Source organism: Apteryx mantelli, chromosome 17 (genome assembly GCF_036417845.1).
Source record: "Apteryx mantelli isolate bAptMan1 chromosome 17, bAptMan1.hap1, whole genome shotgun sequence".
Taxonomy (NCBI): Eukaryota; Metazoa; Chordata; class Aves; order Apterygiformes; family Apterygidae; genus Apteryx; species Apteryx mantelli.
In genome coordinates, this window is record NC_089994.1 from 9,419,668 (window position 1) to 9,439,020 (window position 19,353).

The 19,353-nt window shown below is 46.2% G+C and overlaps 1 protein-coding gene across 1 annotated transcript; it reads left to right on the plus strand.

Moving 5' to 3' along the window:
- Nucleotides 1-14,349: 14,349 nt before the first annotated feature.
- On the plus strand, nucleotides 14,350-18,494 carry SDF2L1 (stromal cell derived factor 2 like 1). The gene is made up of 3 exons (XM_067306947.1): nucleotides 14,350-14,575; nucleotides 15,668-15,864; nucleotides 17,823-18,494. Exons 1-3 carry the CDS (start codon nucleotides 14,404-14,406, stop codon nucleotides 18,099-18,101), a joined length of 648 nt encoding a protein of 215 aa, XP_067163048.1. The 5' UTR covers nucleotides 14,350-14,403; the 3' UTR covers nucleotides 18,102-18,494.
- The last annotated feature ends 859 nt before the right edge of the window (nucleotides 18,495-19,353 follow it).

Here is a 19,353-nt window from a genome sequence, read left to right on the forward strand (position 1 = left end):
TACTGCAGAAAATCCATCCTTGATCTACCAGAACGAAAGTGAAAGCACTGAGTAGCTCAGGAAAGTTGAGTGGGAGATGGCATCAGGCTGCACTTTTGGCTGTGGAAGGAGAAGACGAAGTATCAAAGTAGAATACATCCCTTCTTGGTTAGTAATGTTATCCCCAAAAGTTCAACCACTGCACTGTGGCAGAAGAAATAACCAACTGATGTTTGGGGCAGGGAGAGAGAGTAAGTGGTAATTCAGAAAGAGACAAAGTAATGTGGGGTAATCTGTCAGTGGATCCAGGATAGTTGTCTTGGTGGCTGCTGTTAGCCAGTCCTGGGGAGCAAGGATGAAAGGCCAGGAGGCTGAAAGCAGGGATCACATGGGGATGGGGCCTCTTGCATGGATGATGGTGACTTTTGTGTCTGAACCTGTGCCGGCATGGAGGGAAGATGATAGAGGAGGAAAGGAAACAGTTATCAGGCCAAGCACAGGCTTTTGGGACAGGAGGCAAGAGCAGCTGGGGGGGAATGGGCCGGAAAAGGCTTCAAGAGTTGTTTCTATGGGATTAGACTGACCCACCTCCTGTTTAATGCATGCCTAAGGCAAGGTAATTTGAGCTAACTTAGCGCTCTCATTGCAACCACAACCCTGTTCTCAATTCTGGACAGTTCTTGGATTAAAAAGAAAAAAAAACCAACCCACACAAAGCCTCCGGGATTTCCCTCTTTCTGCATCATTCAATTCCCAAAAGACAGCCAATGTACCAAGTGCCAAAGCGAAGGAGATGATGTGCAGGCGCACCCAGAGAGCAGCCGTGCTCCTCAGCAAAGGGGGACCCGTCCGTCCGTGGAGAGAAAGCCAGCACAGTTCAGCAGAGGGAATTTGACATCTCACACCCGGAGCTGAGGGATTAAATGCCTGTACACAGGGCCATGAATACCTGTGTAGCCCATGGTTCTCTAAATCTGCTTCCTCACAAGGAATTTGAAGTCAGTGAATCAAGGAAGGTTACATCCCAGTTAATCTTTGGGGTTCCACTGATTGCAACCCATGTAGGAAACTGCTATAGGACTTTCTTTTGCCACATATGATGCTGGAGGGAACGCCTCTGCCTCCTGTCTGAGAGCTCTCTGCAGCAGAAAAGTGTTTTTGTTAGACTGAGAGCATTTGCAGGGGCAGCTAAGATTTGGATGATCGTTTGTAAAAGTATTTTGGTACTTTGGAGAAGGAAAATAAAACTGAAATGGGTGGTAGCAATGTTCACGGAAGAGTTGGTTCCTAGGCTGAGTTCTCCCTGTGGTCTCTGAGACAGGCAGAGTGGAGACTTGAGCTGGATCTAGAGCAGACATCTGCTCTCACTTCCAAAAGCTTGATTCTCCCTGGCATGTAAATGAATGCTGACTAGAGGAAATGAGCATCACAGTGGGAGATGGAGACAGCCTTCATCCCCCTTAGTGACTCTTACTGACTTTTTTTAAATAGAAAAATTATATGGAATTAAATTCCAAAGAAATTATGCTAAAAAAACCTCAGAGAACTTGCTAAATCTTCATTCTACTAGTTTTTATGAACACTTCCACCATTTAACAGTTGTATGTCCCTGCTAGGAAAGAGTTTTTGATGCTCTGCAAGGGTTTCCAGTGCCATTGGCATTTCACAGTGGATATTTGTACAGCTGCTACTTGCTTCCCCTTTTGAGAGATGAACCCCACTGCCTGCTAAAGCTTCACTTACTGATGATGGATGTTACTATAGCTGATCCTAAGTCAGCACAACTCTGAAGTAATGTCAGGAATCAAAAAAAAGCACCTGCTGCCTTTGTCAATGCAAACTGTGGGGTTTTATGCCTCCTTCTAGTAGGTGAGAGGCACTATGTAAGAACCTTAGACAAAGCTTGGTTTTTCAGCCGTCATAATGTTAGCATGTGTGTTTAATGCTATTAACAATAACATCCTCCTTAAATCCTGAATGCAGTTCCTGGAGGCTTTTCTTTCCTGCTTTCATTCCCGTTTATGCAGCTCTCCTTCCTGTGACCGGCAGCAGACACTCCCCGGCAAGCAAACCTCAGCCTTGTGCCACATCCCCCTGGCTGGCTGGCAAAACAGCCCCTGCAGCCTGGCCCTGCAGAGAGCCATGTACAAATTCGACCTGGAGCTGAAAGGCAAGGTGGGCTTTTTCTGGCCGGTCTCCTCTTCAGTGAGGACATGAATGAGAATATTGTCCAGCGCTTCTGATGGAGCTGCACGAGCTGGGGCGTGCTAAGCACAGGCTGCCTCTCCCAGCTTAACTGAAACAAAAAACAATCCCACCGTAGTCACAGAAGCCGGCAAGAGCTCGCTCCAGCCTCGAGTGCTTCGCTGGTTTTGAGCTTGAACTCCTCTGTCAGGACTTCCAGTTATTCGGTAGCAGCTTTAGAGGTTTGCTGTATCTCGCAAGGGCGTTTGCTATGAATGCTTCCAATAAGCCGTCTGTTGACTTGTTGACACTTAAAATGTATTTTGCTTTTCTTGTTCCCTCGGCTGCAGTGAGTTAGTTGATTTGGAATTACAATGGAAGCACAGTAGGACGTGGTTTGTCGTTTGCTTGCATAAAATTTAGTTGAAACTCACGTGAATCCTAAAAGACAAGGTGTTTGAATGAGATGAAGTAAAATCCATTATTTTAAATGAAAGGAAGTTAAAATTGTCTTTTCTTCCTCAGCCTCAACAATTTAGAATATCTTGGAAGGGAAATTCATTGGCTTCTGTAGGAATTTTAAAATGAAAACCTTTTCGCCACTCTAATGAGGCAGGTTTTCGGAGGAAAAAAGGCATTTGTGTTCACGCTCCGGGTGCCAGTCCAGCCGTCCCCTTCCAGGAGGGCTGGGGTGCCCTGCCCAGCCGCGTCGCGGGGGGGCGGCTGGCCTGCGCCAGGGTGCTTGGTACGCCTGTCACCCCACCACCCCGCTTCTTACGCCACCTTCCGACGTATCTTGTGCCACCTCCGCTTATCATTGACATCCGTATCGAAGCCGATCGATAGCTGTGGAATTTGTCAGGCATCGATGCTGCTCTGTTTTCAGAGGGATCCACGTCGATACGGTTGATGCCTACCAAGAGCCAAATCGGGCAGAGAGCAAAAGCCATAGATGCCCGTGGAGATGGAGAGGTATCGACGGCTATCAGCAAGGATCGATAGCGACAGTTACCGAGAGCTACCGATCCGTAGTGCTCCCGGGGCCTCGAAGTGGGTCTGGCAATCGGCAGGCCTCGACACCCGTCGGGATCAAGCGGGAGCGATGCATCCCGAGGGCGGCGGAGAGCTAGCGACGTCGCGCCCTGGCAATACGCGGGGAAATGAATGCTCGCCCGGAGCCATCGAGGTCGGAAACGGTCAGTGGCGAGAGTCAGCGGTGCCTCCCAAGAGCGCATCGGCCCCCATCGGCTCGCAGGAGTGCGTGCTCGTGTGAGTGGGTGCTCGCGTGAGTGTGTGAATGAGTGGGTGCCTGCTCGCGTGGGCACGTGCTCGTGTGAAGTGTGTGAGTGAGTGCTGGCATCAGTGAGTGAGTGCTGGCGTGAGCGAGTGTGAGAGTGAGCACGTGAGTGCTCATGTGAGTGCATGTTTGCCTCAGTGAGTGAGTACTCGCATGAGTGAGTGTGTGCGTGAGTTAGTGTTCACATTAGTGAGTGCTCACGTGAGTGTGTGAGTGCTTGCTCGCATGAGTGAGTGCTTGCTTGAGGGATTGCTCACATGAGTGCCTGCATAATTGCTTGAGTGAGTGCTTGCTCACATGATTCACTCTTCACACGAGTGAGTGCATGAATGAGAGAGTACTCGCGTGAGAGTGCTCAATTCAGAGAGTGCTCATGTGCATGAGTGCTCGGGTGAGGGAGTGAGTGCTCACGTGAGTGAGTGCTCAAGTGCTTTGCATGAGTGAATGCTCACGTGAGTGTGTGTTTGCGTGAGTGAGTGCGTGAGTGATTGCTCGTGTAAGTGCTTGTGTGAATGAGTGAGGGAGTGCTTGCGTGAGAGTGCATGAGTGGTTGTGTGAGCGAGTGTTCACGTGAGTGAGAGTTCTTGCATGAGTGCTCAAGAGTGTGTGCGTGCATGAGTGAGTGCTCATGTGAGTGAGTGTGTGCTCGCATGACTGCATGCTCATGTGAGTGCGTGCCTGAGTGCTCCCGTGAATGAGTGTTTGTGTGAGTGAGTGCGTTAGTGAATGTGTGAGTGAGTGCTCATGTGAGTGAGTGCTCAAGTGAATCATCGCCTGAGTGCATTAGTGAGTGCGTGAGTGAGTCCGTGACTGAGGGCCTGAGTGAGGGAGTGCTTGTGTGCGTGCTCGTGTGCGTGAGTGCGTGATCGCTCATATGGGTGTGTGCTCGCGTGAGTGAGTGCTCGCGTGAGTGGTTGTCTAAGCACATGAGTGAGCATGAGTGAGTGCATGAATGCCTAAGTGTGTGAGTGCGTGAGCGCACATGATTCACTCTTCACATGTGTGAGTGCTCGCGTGAGTGTGTGAGTGCTCGTGTGAGTGAATGGTTGCCTGAGTGAATGGTGAATGGCTGCCTGAGTGCGTGAGTGCTTGCTCACATGATTCACTCTTCACGTGAGTGAGTGCTCACGTGAGCGCTTTTGGGAGTGAATGAGTGCATAAGAGGGTGAGTGTGTGAGTGAGTGCTTACATTTTTAAAGTGCTCACGTGTGTGAGTACGTGAGCGAGTGAGTGCTCATGTGAGTGAGTGGTTGCCTGAGTGTGTGAGTGCTTGCTCGCGTGAGTACTCACTCACATGATTCACTCTTCACGTGAGTGAGTGCTCGCGTGAATGCTTTTGCGAGTGAGTGCATGAGAGAGTGAGTGCATGAGAGAGTGCTCGCATTTTTGAAGTGCTCACGTGAGAGTGCTTAATTCAGAGAGTGCTCAATTGAGAGAGTGGTGAGTGTTTGCGTGAGTGAGTGCTTGCGTGAGTGCGAGAGTGCTTGCGTGAGTGAGTGCTCGCATGCGTGCGTGAGGGAGTGCGTGAGTGCTCGCTCACATGATTCACTCTTCACTTGAGTGCTCATGTGAGCACTTTTGGGAGTGAGTGCCTGAGTGAGTGCTTGCATGAGTGAGTGGTTGCCTGAGTGCATGAGTGCACTCACGTGAGTGCTCACTCACATGATTCACTCTTCACATGAGTAAGTGCTCGCGTGAGCACTTTCGGGAGTGAGTGAGTACATGTGAGAGTGAGTACATGAGTGAGTGCTCACATTTTTGAAGTGTTTGAGAGTGCTCAATTGAGAGAGTGCGTGAGTGAGTGCTCACGTGAGTGTGTGAGTGTGTGCTCACATGCGTGATTGCATGATCGCTCGCGTGTGTGCACGCTCGCATGAGGGCGTGAGTGCGTAAGTTATTTCGTGAGTGCATGAGTGTGTGAGTGCTCGTGTGAGTGATTCCTTGCGTGAGTGTGTGAGTGCTCGAGTAAGTGTGTGAGTGCTCGCATGAGTGCTCACTCATGTGAGCAAGTGCTGGCGTTAGTGAGTGCGTGAGGGAGTGCTTGCATGAGTGAGTGGCTGCCTGAGTGCATGAGTGAGTGCTCATGTGAGTGAATGAGTGCATGAGTCTGTGAGTGTATGCATGAGTGCTCGCATGAGTGAGTGCTCGCTAGCGTGAGTGCTTGTGTGAGAGAGCGCGAGTGGGTGACTGAGTGCATGAGTGAGTGCTTGCATGAGTAGTCACATGAATGAGTGTGTGAGCGCTCGCGTGACTGAGTGCATGAGTCAATGAGTGCTTGCGTGTATGAGTGGGTGAGAGTGCTCACGTGAGTGTGTGATCGCATGAGTTAGTGCTCGCATTATTGAGTGTATGCATGAGTACGTGAGTGCTTGCTCACGTGAGTTCTCGCTCACATGAGTGAGTCCTCATGTGAGTGAGTACGTGAGTGCTTGCTTGAGGGCCTGAGTGATTGCATGAATGTGTGAGGGAGTGATTGCATGAGTGTGAGTGAGTGCATGAGTGAGTGCTGGCATGAGTGAATCAGTGCATGAATGACTGCAAGAGTGCTCGCTCACATGAGTGCAGGCATGAGTGCGTGAGTGCTTGCCTGATGGAGTGCCCCCTCCCTGCAAGTGCCCCCTCCCTGCAAGTGCCCCCTCCCGTGAGTGCCCCCTCCCGTGAGTGCCCACTCCCGTGAGTGCCCACTCCCTGGACTGCACACATCTGCGAGTGCCCACTCCCTGCAAGTGCCCACTCCCATGAGTGCAAACTCTCCAGAGTGCACACTCCCATTAGTGCACATTCCCCGGAGTGCCCACTCCTGTAAGCGCCCACTCCCCGGAGTGCACACTCCCCAGAGTACACTCATGGGAGTGTGCACTCTGGGAAGTGTGCACTCTGGGGAGTGGGTGCTCACAGAAGTGGCACTCACGGGAGCACTCCATCAGGTGAGCACTCATGCACTTACGCACTCATGCCCGCACTCATGTGAGCGAGCACTCATGCAGTCGTTCATGCACTGATTCACTCATGCCAGCACTCACTCACACGAGGACTCACTCATGCGAGTGAGAACTCATGCGAGCAAGCACTCACATACTCACGTACTCAATCACTCACGTGAGCACTCCCTCTCACACAAGCGCGCTCAAGCACTCATGCACTCACGGTCTCACGTGATCAGGCACTCACTGTTGCGAGCACTCACGCCAGCACTCACTCACAAACTCACTCATGTGAGCACTCACACATTCACTCATGTAAGCGCACTCACGCGAGCTCTCATGCACTCATGTGAGCACTCACTCACGCGAGCACTCATGCAAGCACTCTCTCACTCAGGCCCTCAGTCACGCACTCACTCACACACTCAGGCGAGTACGCTATCATGCAAGCACTCACTCAGTCACCCACTCACGAACTCACGCACTCACTAATGCACTCATGCGACAGCTCTCTCAAGCATTCACCCACGCGAGCACTCACCCATGCACACAAGCATTCATTCATGGGAGCACTCAGGCATGCACTCACGTGAGCACGCGCACACTCACATGAGCACTCACTCATGCACACAATCATGCGAGCACTCATGCGAACATTCACTCTCTTGAGCACTCACTCATGCACTGGAGCACTCACTCAACCACTCATGCAAGAACTCATTCACGCACTCACTCACATGAGCACTCACGTGAGCAGTCTCTCACGCAAGCATTCACTCATGCAAGCACTCGAGCACTTACGCACTCATGTGAGCACTCAGTCATGCACTCACTCAGGCACTGATGCACGCGAACACTCACGCAAACACTCACACATTTACACGAGCACTTATAGGAGCAATCACTCATTCTCTCACGCAAGCACACACTCACGCACACGAGCATGCACTCACTCATGTGAGCACTCTCTCAAACGAGCGCTCATGCACTCAGGCCCTCAATCACGCACTCAGGCAAGTACGCTCCCCGGAGTGCACACTCCCATGAGTGCACACTCCGCTGGGTGCTCACTCTCCTGAGTGCTCGCTCACATCAGTGCGTGCTCATGTGAATGCTCACTCGCATGAGTGCTCACTCGCATGAGTGCTCGCTCACGTCGGTGCGTGCTCATTTGAGTGAGTTCTCATGTGAGGGCTCGCTTGCGTGAATGCTTGCTCAGGTGAGTGCATGCTCACTTTAAAGCAAGGGGGTTCAGTCTGAACCTCGTGACTCAAAGGGAGAGTTTCCTTCGCACATGCTCTTTGAGATATGCATGAGTGAGCGCGTGAGTGCGTGCATGCGTGAGAGCGTGTGTGAGTACTCATGCATGCACTCACCCACACACTCACTCACTCCTCTTGCTCTCGACAGGCATCTATGGCTTTTACTCTCGGGCCCAGTTTGCTCTTGGTAGGCATCGAACGTTATCGACATGGATCCATCTCAATACGGAGTGGCAGTAATGCCTGTCAAATTCCAGATCTATCGATAGGGTTCGATCCCTATCAATAGGCCCAAAACCGCTCCGTCTCGACAGGCATACATAGCTTTTGCTCTGGGGCCCATGTTGCTCTCAGGAGGCACCGCTGACTATTGACATTGACCGTTTTTGATAGCGACGGGCCTCGATGAGTATTGATTTCCACGCGCATTGCTAGGGCACGACATCCATAGCTAGCCATGCCTCTCGGTCTGCATTGCTACCTCTCGATCTCGAGAGGCATCGAGGCCTGTCGCTTTCCATACCTACTCCTAGGGATCGAAAGCACTAGGTCTCAAAAGGTATTGATAACTGTCGATATTGATCCCTGCCGATTGCCATCAATACCCCGACAGGCATCTATGGCCTGTCAAGATTGAGTGGGAGCAATGTGTACCAAGAGCGGTGGAGAGCTAGTGATGTCGAGCCCTGGCGATACGTGTGGAAATGAATACTTGCCAAGACCCATCGAGGTCAGAAACAGTCAATGTCAAGAGTCATCGGTGCCTACCAAGAGCAACATCGGCCCCAGACCGAAAAGTACGCACATGTATTGGCAACAGGACGTATCGGTGCCTATCGATTGGCTTCCATATTAATATTAATATCGAAGCCTATCAGTAAGTGTGGAATTCGACAGGCATCAATGGTGCTTCATATTGTCAGGGATCGATGTTATTACATTTGATGACTACCCAGAGTATGCCAGCGGCACCAGAGTGAATGCAATAGATGCCTGTTGAGATAAGACCTATCAATAGCTGTCAGCAGGGATCGATATCATGAGGGTGCGGAAACACAACATGGGCATGGTGCAGTTTCTAAAGACATTTACTTTGCAGAATATATTTATAACACCAGGCTATAGCTGCATTAGTGCAAACAAACCCCTTCCCTTCCTTATAGGAAGAGAAGAAAAAGGACAAGAGTGAGTAGGTGGGTGGCCCCTGTCATCTTCTCATCCCTTTCCACCTCTTCCACCCATACTAATCAACTGTGACTTTTAATCTTTGGTCAGTAGATAACTTCTGCTTCAGAAGCAACTAAGCAAGCAGTTCTAATGACTTTCCAATTCTCAGTACAGGGGTCACATCTCCACTGGAAATATGGGTATGGATTCTCACATCAAAAAGTGTTGAAATTTTGGGGTATATCTGGTAGGAGACCAAAGGCTTCCTTGCATGCCAGATCAATGGAGACTACACAGTACAGCAATCACCTTCCCTTTCCTCTTTTCTGAAGTCATCTGAATTTACACTGGTACAAAATGGGTCAAAACCTGACCAGGTGCATGGTGTTAGCAAGGTGGCTGATATAGCTAAAAGGCAAAGTTTGCCATGATGACCTTATTGTTAACTTTACATTAAATCATGGTGTATTGTTAGAATACCAGACTCAAACCCTCCTTGAAAAACTTCAGGTAGGCAGGTCTCAGGACTTCGGTAAGACTATCAGCTTAGGGATACACGAGTGGTGTTTCTTACAAGCATAGGGCCTAAGTATGCTTTTAGATTAATCCTTTACTCACTGACTCATCTGTTGTTTTACATTAGAGTATAGCAGAAAGCAGGATTTTAGTATTACTTAGAATGTGTATTCATGCACAACTCATAGGTGAGGAAAGGCTAGCCTTTCTTTACTGATGGTTATTAATGTCACTGGTCATTGATAGTGGATTTTAATCCATTTTCTCTTCTTACTTTTTCAGAGGGTTATTTTCTCTCTGCTGCATTTCCTCCAGACTGTCTAATGCAGAATTAAAAATTAATTTATGTTTGATACTAGCTACATTTTACACTTCAAGTATTAATAACATATAAACTTTTTAATTTTTTTTTCAGTTCTGTTTTGACAACTGGAAATACTTTGTGCTTCCTCTACTTCCAAGGATCCTCCTTCCTAAAGGGTGAAGGGCTGGAGGGGCAAAAAAGAACTGTTAGGAGGATGCAGGTTTTTCAGAAGCTGAGAGGAGATTGTTTAGTCTCTTGTTAAAAATGCTTTTTATACAAGTGTACTGAAAAAATCACTTTCAGATAAACCTGGATTTACATTTGTTCCTCTCACAAAGGTATACCTTGAGATGATGTTTGGCTTTAAAAAAATTGAAGGACACTGGCAAAAGGCTTTCATCACAAACTGATTGATTGGAAACCTGAAGAGTTCTAAATTTCAAAATCTTACATCAGAAGTGATGGACAAAAAAAAATGTTCTGATGTTTTGATGTAGTGATGATGTTCTAAATAAAAAATGATCATCAGCAAAGTACAATGAACCAAGAAACCCATTAGGCAGAATATCACTCCTCTGCCAGAGACAACTGAACTACTGCCTCCAAAATTTCCTTAAAGTCTATCACAAAAGGTAGAGGACTCCCCAAAGCAGGCTACTGTTCACCTTTTAAGAGAAACATTTCTAAAAATAATCTAGTACTGTGAATGATAAAACATGTAATTTTACCTGGCTACTAGACAAGGAAGAAGACACCTCTGTAGGACCTCCGAGGACTCCTTATTGTCTCAAAAGAGTGGCAGCCAAAAGTTATCTTTGTAAGACTCTGCACAAATCTCTCCAGGTAGTAATGTTCCTTCTGCAAAAGAGCTAGTGTTACCAGTGGGAACATGGGGAACTCCTCAGACACATTATCTACACATGGAAATTAATCCTGCAGTTCACTTACAGCAATTGCCATCTTCTCTCAGCCTCACTGAGAGCACTTGGAAAATTTCATCCAATTTAATGGACACAGATGCTAATTCTGCTGAAGCTCTAAGAGGAGATCCCCTCTTCTTGAAGCACCAGCATCAATCAGGAGAATAGCCAAAAGACACTTGATGATGTTGCTGAACACAGATTGCCAGGACACTGAAGAACTTCCAAGAAAGTCCTCCCTTTTTCAAAGACTAGAAACAGGATAGCAATCAAAAAGCATCAATTGTTTTTCCCCAGATGTGAAATTCTACAGTTTAAACATGTATATATATATATACATATATATACAGTTTTTGTCAAATGTCTTCTACTTACTTACTTACTCTGCTTATTCTTGTATTTTGTTTAAATCTACTGAATCTCCAAAAATATGAATAGCTGGTTTTGGGTGTCTAATCCTTAAACAACATGGACTAAGTGATTAGAAACTCTAACTCCATAAATTCTTGGCAAGCCATCTTTTTGTTGTTTCAATTTCTCCTTGAGTGACCGTATGACTACTGTTTATTGTTTGTATTATGGCCATGCTTAGAGGTCACAGTTAAGAGAGCTCTGTTATAAGTCATGTGAATAGATAAAAATATTTGATCTGGAGTGAAGTTACAACCATCAGTTCATCAGTGTGTGATGAAAGGAGGAGACACAGAAGTAGAAGGAACCACAGAGTGTTTACAGGCTTGATTCTCCACTATTATTCCCTTGATTTCAGTACAGTTCCTCCTTACTGACATCAGAGAAAGGACCAGATGCAGAGAATGGTCAGTAGTAGAGCTGATGTGGATTTAAGGTTTTGGATCAAGCCCTAGTAAGATCAGAACTGTGTCCTGTATGTTTTGCCTAAGGTTAGTGACAGCCTGAGAAAGAGAATCCAGGAGATGTCACTGCAGTGTTCCCCATAACCAAGGGAAAAATTTAAGGCCAACATAAAAATAAGGGAAATGCTTTTCTATAACATGTTGCTTTGGGCCAGCATACTCTCCCTGAAATTTTCTTGTGCCACATGTCTCCAATTCCGGATCTCCTGCTCCTATGCTTTATGCACACAGATAGATTCCTGCTGCCAAATCCACTAAAACCTGTTTTTCAGGGAGGGCCAGGTTATACCCACAAGTGCAACTCAGGAGAAACTGTAGGTGCTTTCAGGCCTTGAAAATCCTTTGTGTGCGAAAGGACTGCAGGATTAAGTGATCGAAGGGAGAATGCATTCTAGTTATACCCTACGCTCTCCCCTTTTAAAGTGCTGTTGGATTATTTCATTCCTGTGCATAAACAAGAATCACAATGAAAGTCCTATCCAAGAAGCTGTTGTTTCCATTAACTATGTGTTCCATCACATAATTTTGGAGGCAAGTTTACCTGTAGCTTACAGCAGTCTACTAAAAAAAATAGCGGGCCCCATAGCAATGAGGTGGCTATTAATTGCCATGGGTGTTTGGCATTGATGCCATTCTCTGCTGGCAACCGTTCTAATTCAATTATGTTTCTAAAGTACAACTGAAAAGCATTGTAGGGAGCACCATGTAAATGGCACTAAATGCACTGGGAGCAAGCGACTTCTCAGAAAGATAGACAGGTGCCAGCTAAAGCCCCATATGATTGATTTTCCACGGCTAAAATAGCAACTACAGACATCTTGGTCTGCATGGTTTATAAAAACAGCAGCAAATGCAAGCTATTGTCTTAGTTACAAGAAGAGCGGTTTCTTAGAATGACATAGAACGTAGTGTTCAGTTATCAGTGTGTGATCTTTTGCTTTTCTTTGAGCAGATGAGCAGACATTTACACTTCAGGCACTAGCAAATTAGCTTATAGTCATCAGAAAAACACACTGAGTCTGTGTGTGCATGTGCACATGTGCATGTATGTGACTGAGTTTAGGATTCAGGCTTGTTTTAATGCAGGCCTGCCATTTAAGTCAGAGATGCTTCTTAGATGTAGGCATAGATACATAAAATGGGTCAAAGCTAGCATGGTTATTCAAGTGAATGGTATCATGTGGGTAGTAAAAAGCCTCACAGATACAGGACTGGTGGAAAAAATAAGAATCAGCTGAGCATCTTATGATGTTTCCACTAGCCAGCAGCACTAATGTGCTTTCTAAATTATCCTATAGTAGAAAGTGCAGTGTTGCAGTTCTTTGCTGTTGCGCACATAGAACACCATTGTTACAATGACTTAAGTCCCAAGACAGGTGCCCTTCCTACCTGTTTCCTTGCTCCTAGGAAGGTCAAAAGCTTTTGCTCTGTTAAATTATGTTGTATTCCTGAGAACATTACATCAAACTCACACCAGACTGTCCATGACATGATGTATGGGGCAATCAGATGAGCAGTTTCAGAGGCAGAGCTAACGGGCCATGTAAGAGATACTGTGTCATCCTTTGTCTCTGGTTGTCTCCTGTTGATAAAGAAGACTTTTTGGGGGGGGGAATATAATATTTTTCAGTCTGCAAAACTACACAATGAATGAAAGAAGTGTGTATGTTAATTTATGCAGCTGTCTTTTATACAGAGGGCCAGTGTACACTACATATTAAGCTTAATAATCTTTTTGTTACAAGAACTTCACGAATGAGACTAAATCACAGGTGAACCTTGTGCTTTGAAAGCACAGACATTATCATTTCAGCTTAATGTTAGAGCAATCGCTGTTAGCTCTTCTTGGCATAGTATTTATGCCCTGTCATGAGAAGCTCTAATACCATCCAGAGAGGATTGGACCAGTGGTATACTCTCATGAAAGCCAATTCACTACCATGAATTTGTGTTGTTTTTCAGCATTTTGTTACACTAGCATTTTGAACGGTACCAGCTGTGCTTTTGATAGAGAGAGACCTAAAAATGAGGGTAAGTTTACACTTCAAGAGCGGGAACTGCAGGGAAGAGCAGACCTATTCCAACTAACATCCTACCTGCTCACTCTGAGCCAGCAGCAGCCTGAAAGCCACAGCACAGGCTGATTTACTTATCGGTGCCAATACCAGCTCCCTGAGGCTGCATCTAAACCATTACCTATATCCGGGCTAGTTACCTGAGAGCTAGTTCATATCGGCCAGTGCTCTCCTGCTAGCAAAGACATCCATTTTTCCCAAGCTCTGATGATAATTCACTCATCAGTCCTCTCTGCGGTATGTTTTCTTACAGGACCCATAACAACTAGTCAGAAGGGCCCAGCTTCTCTTTTTTTTTACGACTCCAGACTCGGTGTTAGATGAGACAACTGCTGTAACAGACCTGGCCTGCTTTCCTCCGAAACAAACCCATTTTCAGCAAGAGAAAGCTCACAGGGGGAGGGGGGGGAGTATTCCTGTCAGTGCCGCTCCCAGGGGCGCTGAGGGCCAGGCTAGCGCCCAGAGCCCCGCAGCCCCGAGGTAAGGATGCTCCACTCGCGTGCAAAGGCGCCAGGGGGAACCGCGGCCCAGCCGGGGCGGCAGCAGGGCCCCGACCCGCCCCCGCCGGCCCGGCGCAGACCTGGGCCTGCCCCGGGCGTCGCTGGGGGGAAGAGGGCCTCAGCCTTCCTCAGCCCCCTTCCCTGGGAGGTGCCACGCCGCTTGCTCTGATTGGCCATCTCTTTCCCTCGGCCCAATGAGCTCCTCCTGCCGGGGATCTCCCGGTGCTGAGGTCACTAGGCCGTAGCCCAATGCGGAAGGGAACCTGAGCAGAGGGCGGGTGGGGATTGGCCGGTCGGGGTGCTGGCACCGGGCGATTGGCTGGCGTTGCGGAGGGGGTGTGGAAGCGGGCTCCGCTGCGAGGGGCGGAAGGGGTGGCGGTGCCCGCCGGGCTGAGGAGCGATGCGGGGCGGCTGCCGCCTCTTCCCGCTGCTGCTGCTGCTGGCGCTGCTGCGCGGGCCGTGCCGCGGCAAGGAGGCCGCGCCGGGCGCTGTTACCTGCGGCTCGGTGCTGAAGCTGCTCAATACCCGGCACAGCGTGCGGCTCCACTCGCACGAGGTCAAGTACGGCTCCGGTGAGCAGGGCCGGGGCGGGAGCGCCGCGCTGAGGGGGCCGGGAGCAAGGAAATGTTGGGAGGCCGGCGGTGAGGGGGCGGGGAAGTGGTGAGGGGACGGATGGTGAGGGGGGCTGTGAAATGGCGGGGGGCGGGCGGTGAGGGGGGCTGTGAAATGGCGGGGGGTGGGTGAGTGGGGGGGCTGTGAAATGGCGGGGGGCGGGCGGTGAGGGGGGCTGTGAAATGGCGGGGGGTGGGTGAGTGGGGGGGCTGTGAAATGGCGGGGGGCGGGCGGTGAGGGGAGGCTGTGAAACGGCGGGCGTCAGGCAGTGAGTGGGACAGGGAAATGGCGGGGGACACAGGGAAGGAGAAGGAGGAGGTTCGAAGTTTCTCGGGACGGTGCCCCTGGTGGGGGGGGAGCAGCAGGCCAGGGGTGGGGGTGTGGGGTGCGCTGGATAACTGGCAGGCTGGGAGGAAGGGCACGGCGAGAAGGATGCTGAGGCCGGGGTGTGCGAAGGGGTTGCAGCAGGACTCCGCAGTGGAGTGATAGGGGTGCTCTGCTGTCATCCCTGAGGTGACCCCTGGTCTATGTAGATGGCCTCAGCAGTCCTGTCTCAGCCTCTGTTCTGGGAGGGGTGAGGCTGCTGAGTGCCTTGTTTGGGTGCATAAAACAATTGATAGTATTTTTGAAAAGGAAGGGATGATGTGAGTAGTATTTCATGGGTCAGAACTTCTTCTCATGTGTTCACCATGAACTTTGACAGTTTGCATCTCCTAACACATGCTCTGTTTAAGTTCTTCAATCTAAAGTCATTTGGTACCTGCATTCCCATTGCAGTTGGTATGTGGACTATAAGAACTAAGCACCTCTAAGCATGATGGCGTGAGAGTATTAAGGCAGATTTCTGTAGATATTCATGCATTAACATTTTTTCTTCTCCTTATCAGTTCAGTTTGTTTATTAGATTGAAGCACAAATAAGGATATAGAATTAGATGCTGTGTGAAACAGGAAATTTGTTGAGACTGAAATGCTCTTTTGTAATGTGTTTCAGAAATTTTTGACCTTGGAAAAGTGGGTTAATCCTCCTACTATTTAATTCTATTGAAACAGGAAGTGGGCAACAGTCAGTGACAGGAGTTGAAGCTTCAGATGATGCTAACAGTTACTGGCGGATTCGTGGGAAAAGTGATGGCAGCTGCCAGCGAGGAACACCAGTGAAATGTGGGCAAGCTATACGACTTACCCATGTTAACACAGGAAAAAATTTACACACTCATCACTTCCCATCACCACTCTCCAATAACCAAGTGAGTTGTTCTAAATGTTAAGCTTTTGTATAAATTGTGCATGATATTAACAATACCTCTCTCCTGTTTTTCATGGTTTTGAAGAATCAGGCTTGGGTATCAGCTGCCAGAAACAGTATGTCTGTGCGTATCCCAAGTGCATCTTGGAATAATGTTTTTAAGTTCTTGACAGAGGAAAATTTAATGTGTACCAGTATCAGTATTTTGCAGTAGTTTTAACTAAACTATGTTGGTTTCTCTATACTGCACCATTGCTAGTGGGAAGACTGTTCTGAGATGTTTAACACTTTCAAGGTGTAGAGACTGGGTGCCTTCCTCAACATCATGAAGTTTGCTCTAGAGCCAGGCAACGGATTATGTATTGTGACACTAGGCATTCCTATATCCAAGTCCCTCAGTGAGCCAATCCATTAGTCTTGGTGTGCTTCTCCTTATTTTAGCTCCCTATCCTGATGTGTCTGTCCTGCTTCCACAGAAAAATAAATCTGCTCACACAATCATACTTATTTACCATTTTGTAATTTCATAGAACAGTGATTCTGACTGTAACTAGGTCCTAGCCTTGTTCTTAAACAAACACTTGTCCAAGATTGAAAATCTCTCTTAAAATAAATAATCTGAGTTTGTTGGAAGTTTGTAATTAGTAATCATTTTAGTCTTCCTTCAGGCTATGTAGATAGGTCATTTGATTCTGAGTCAGAAGACCTGAGTCTTTGTGAAAACGATTTGTCTTTTGCCATGTGTAAAATGGCTGAAACAACAGGGTCCAGTTTTGTTTAGGATATCTAGGTTATATTGTGATTAAAACAAGATAAATTACTGAAAAGTAGCATTTCAGAAAAAAATATTTAAAGAACAGAAGGACTCTTTAAAACTTTCCACCAATTCTCATTTGTCAGTTTAGAAAATTCATATGAGATTGTTGTTGATGAAAAAATACTCATTAACTGTTGTTCTTTTCTCTTTGTTTTTGCTATGTGTTTGCACAGTATGTGTGCAAGAGAAGAGTTTGGGTGACTTCCCAGAGGTTGAAAAGACTCTGACTTATGACCTTATTGAAATATGAGGTGGTTCTGAACACAAACTTCTATTTCATATTATTAGCAAAGTAGTTTGATCTTTTAATTAGTATGTTGTCTTTAACACTTTCTGGACTATGTAAATTAAAAGTAACATGGCCCTAATTCTTTAGGTTGCTAGGTACAAACTATTTCAGTTCTATTTTCAAGTTGTCAATCACTTCTGGTCATCAGATTATTAATAATTAAAGGCTATACTGAATCCTAAACAGTCGGAGCTGAGCCTAGCAGATTTCTTCAAACACTTGGAGGGTTTGGGGTTTTTTTGTGCATAATGAAATCTAGTCTCTGATTTTTGTTTTAGAAGAAATTCATTTGCTTTAATGGAACTTTTAAGCATAATTGAGCTATCTGTTTGAAGTAAGACTGCAAAAAAAAAAATAGTTGATAACCCAGTTGAAAGCTCAGTATAATTAAGTAAAAAAGGAATATGATTACTTATAAGTTAAATTGTTGGGACTTCGGGGTAAAAACACACTATGCTGAGAAACTGTTGCAATGGTAACTATGATGTTGGACATACTACAAAATGTCTACAGTTACAGATTTTATCTAGTGGGGAGACTGAAAGCTGCATCAGCATTAGTTTTGCTTGTTTTGAATTTTTTCTCTGAAGGATTGTTCTGATCTCCATACTCACAGGCTCTCTTTTATTTAATTTGTAATGCATGTTGGGGTTGGCACTTTGTGTTCAAATTGCAAGGGGAGTAAGTTACTGCTTCTGGATTTGACAACTGCATACAAAGCAGTGTGACAGCGCTTTTTGTTTCTTCTCCCTCCTTGCCTTTAAACTTTCTACTGACTTTGATTGATGTTTTTGTGTGTGCATTGGAGGTATTTCCTTACATTTTCACTTCAGGAAGTTTGTGTCTCTAACAGGAAGTAAGTGCCTTTGGTGATGATGGTGAAGGAGATGACCTGGATATATGGATTGTGCAATGCAGTGGGACACACTGGGAGCGGGATGATGCAGTGCGCTTCAAGCACGTAGGAACTGATGTGTTCCTTTCAATAACCGGGGAACAGTATGGCCATCCAATTAGAGGCCAACGGGAAGTTCATGGCATGCCTACTGCTAATCATCACAACTATTGGAAAGCAATGGAAGGAGTTTTCATCAAACCCAGTATGGACCCTGCAAAACATGATGAGCTCTGAATTGATCAGAGGATTCAAAATGCTTCTGTTTACTCCAATGTTGGGAGATGCTAATACTTGGTCTCTTATAAGTCCTGCCTTGCCTAAGTGACTGACTTTCTGTGTTACTGAAGGGCATTAGTTCATTCTAGGAATGCAGCACTTCTGTGGGGAATGGCAACTGCCAGGATTAGACGCTGAAAGTTGGCAAAATCGTCTCTGAATTTTCGAGTTTAATTGGTGAAACTAGTTCATACGTCTGTTAGTTTTCACTGTAATGTTTTGCTTGTCACTTTTTCTCAAATTCAAAGGAAATGAAAAAACTGAAGTAATGGATTTCTGTAGTCCCAAGTACAATAAAAAATTTGTATTTTGTAACCTTTTTCCAGTTATAATTAAACATTGGGAAACTTATCTCTGCTTCTTAGTGAGAGAATAATACTAATGAGGAGATGGAGTAAGCCTAGAAAGGGGAAAAATAGTTCTCAAATATGGTGTCTTTTGAATGATTTTGAGTCAGCAGTTCAGCCTTCCTGAAAAATATTTGTGGTCGTTTGAAAATCACTTCCAATGTCTTTTGTGAGTTTCAATGTGTACTATATTGGAGAGTTGCAAATATGTATGTTGGAGTAAGAAGACTTAGTTTTCACTTTCTTTTAATTTCCTTTTTCCCAAGAAGCTTAGATTTTTTTGACAATGGCAGTACTGCTAATTATCCAAGGATGAGACTGTTCTGCTCTAAGAACTGGTGCAGAAAGCTGCTGTTTATGAAATTCTAATATTAATTAAACAAAATTCCATGTGGTCTAAAGGAACAGTTGAATCTGACTTATGATGTACTTGCATGCCACTTTGCAAGATCAGTATGAGAATCCAGATGAATAAATAATGGGACATATACCCATGTGGCTGTTTTTGTTTGGATCTAGAAAAAGAAAGAAGAATTAATCTTGGAGAATGGTTAAATCCTGGATTTTTGACGGAGTGGTATGCTCTATAGCGCTAGCAAGGAACTCTGTTTCATTGAACAATTTATTTGAATTTCTGTTTTCCTTTCCCTCTGTAAAAAGGGAACAAAACTACTCTTGAATGTGTTTGTTAAACAGTGTTACCTGAAACACTGATTAAAATTCAAAATAGCATAAAACGTTTATTTGCTCTAAACAGAAAAGCTCAGTAAATAAGTGTGAAGAGTTAGAAAATCAGGTGTTCTTGTCTCCATGAGTAAATGGTTTACTGATTATGGTCTTAATTAGTCAATCAGTTAAAGAAG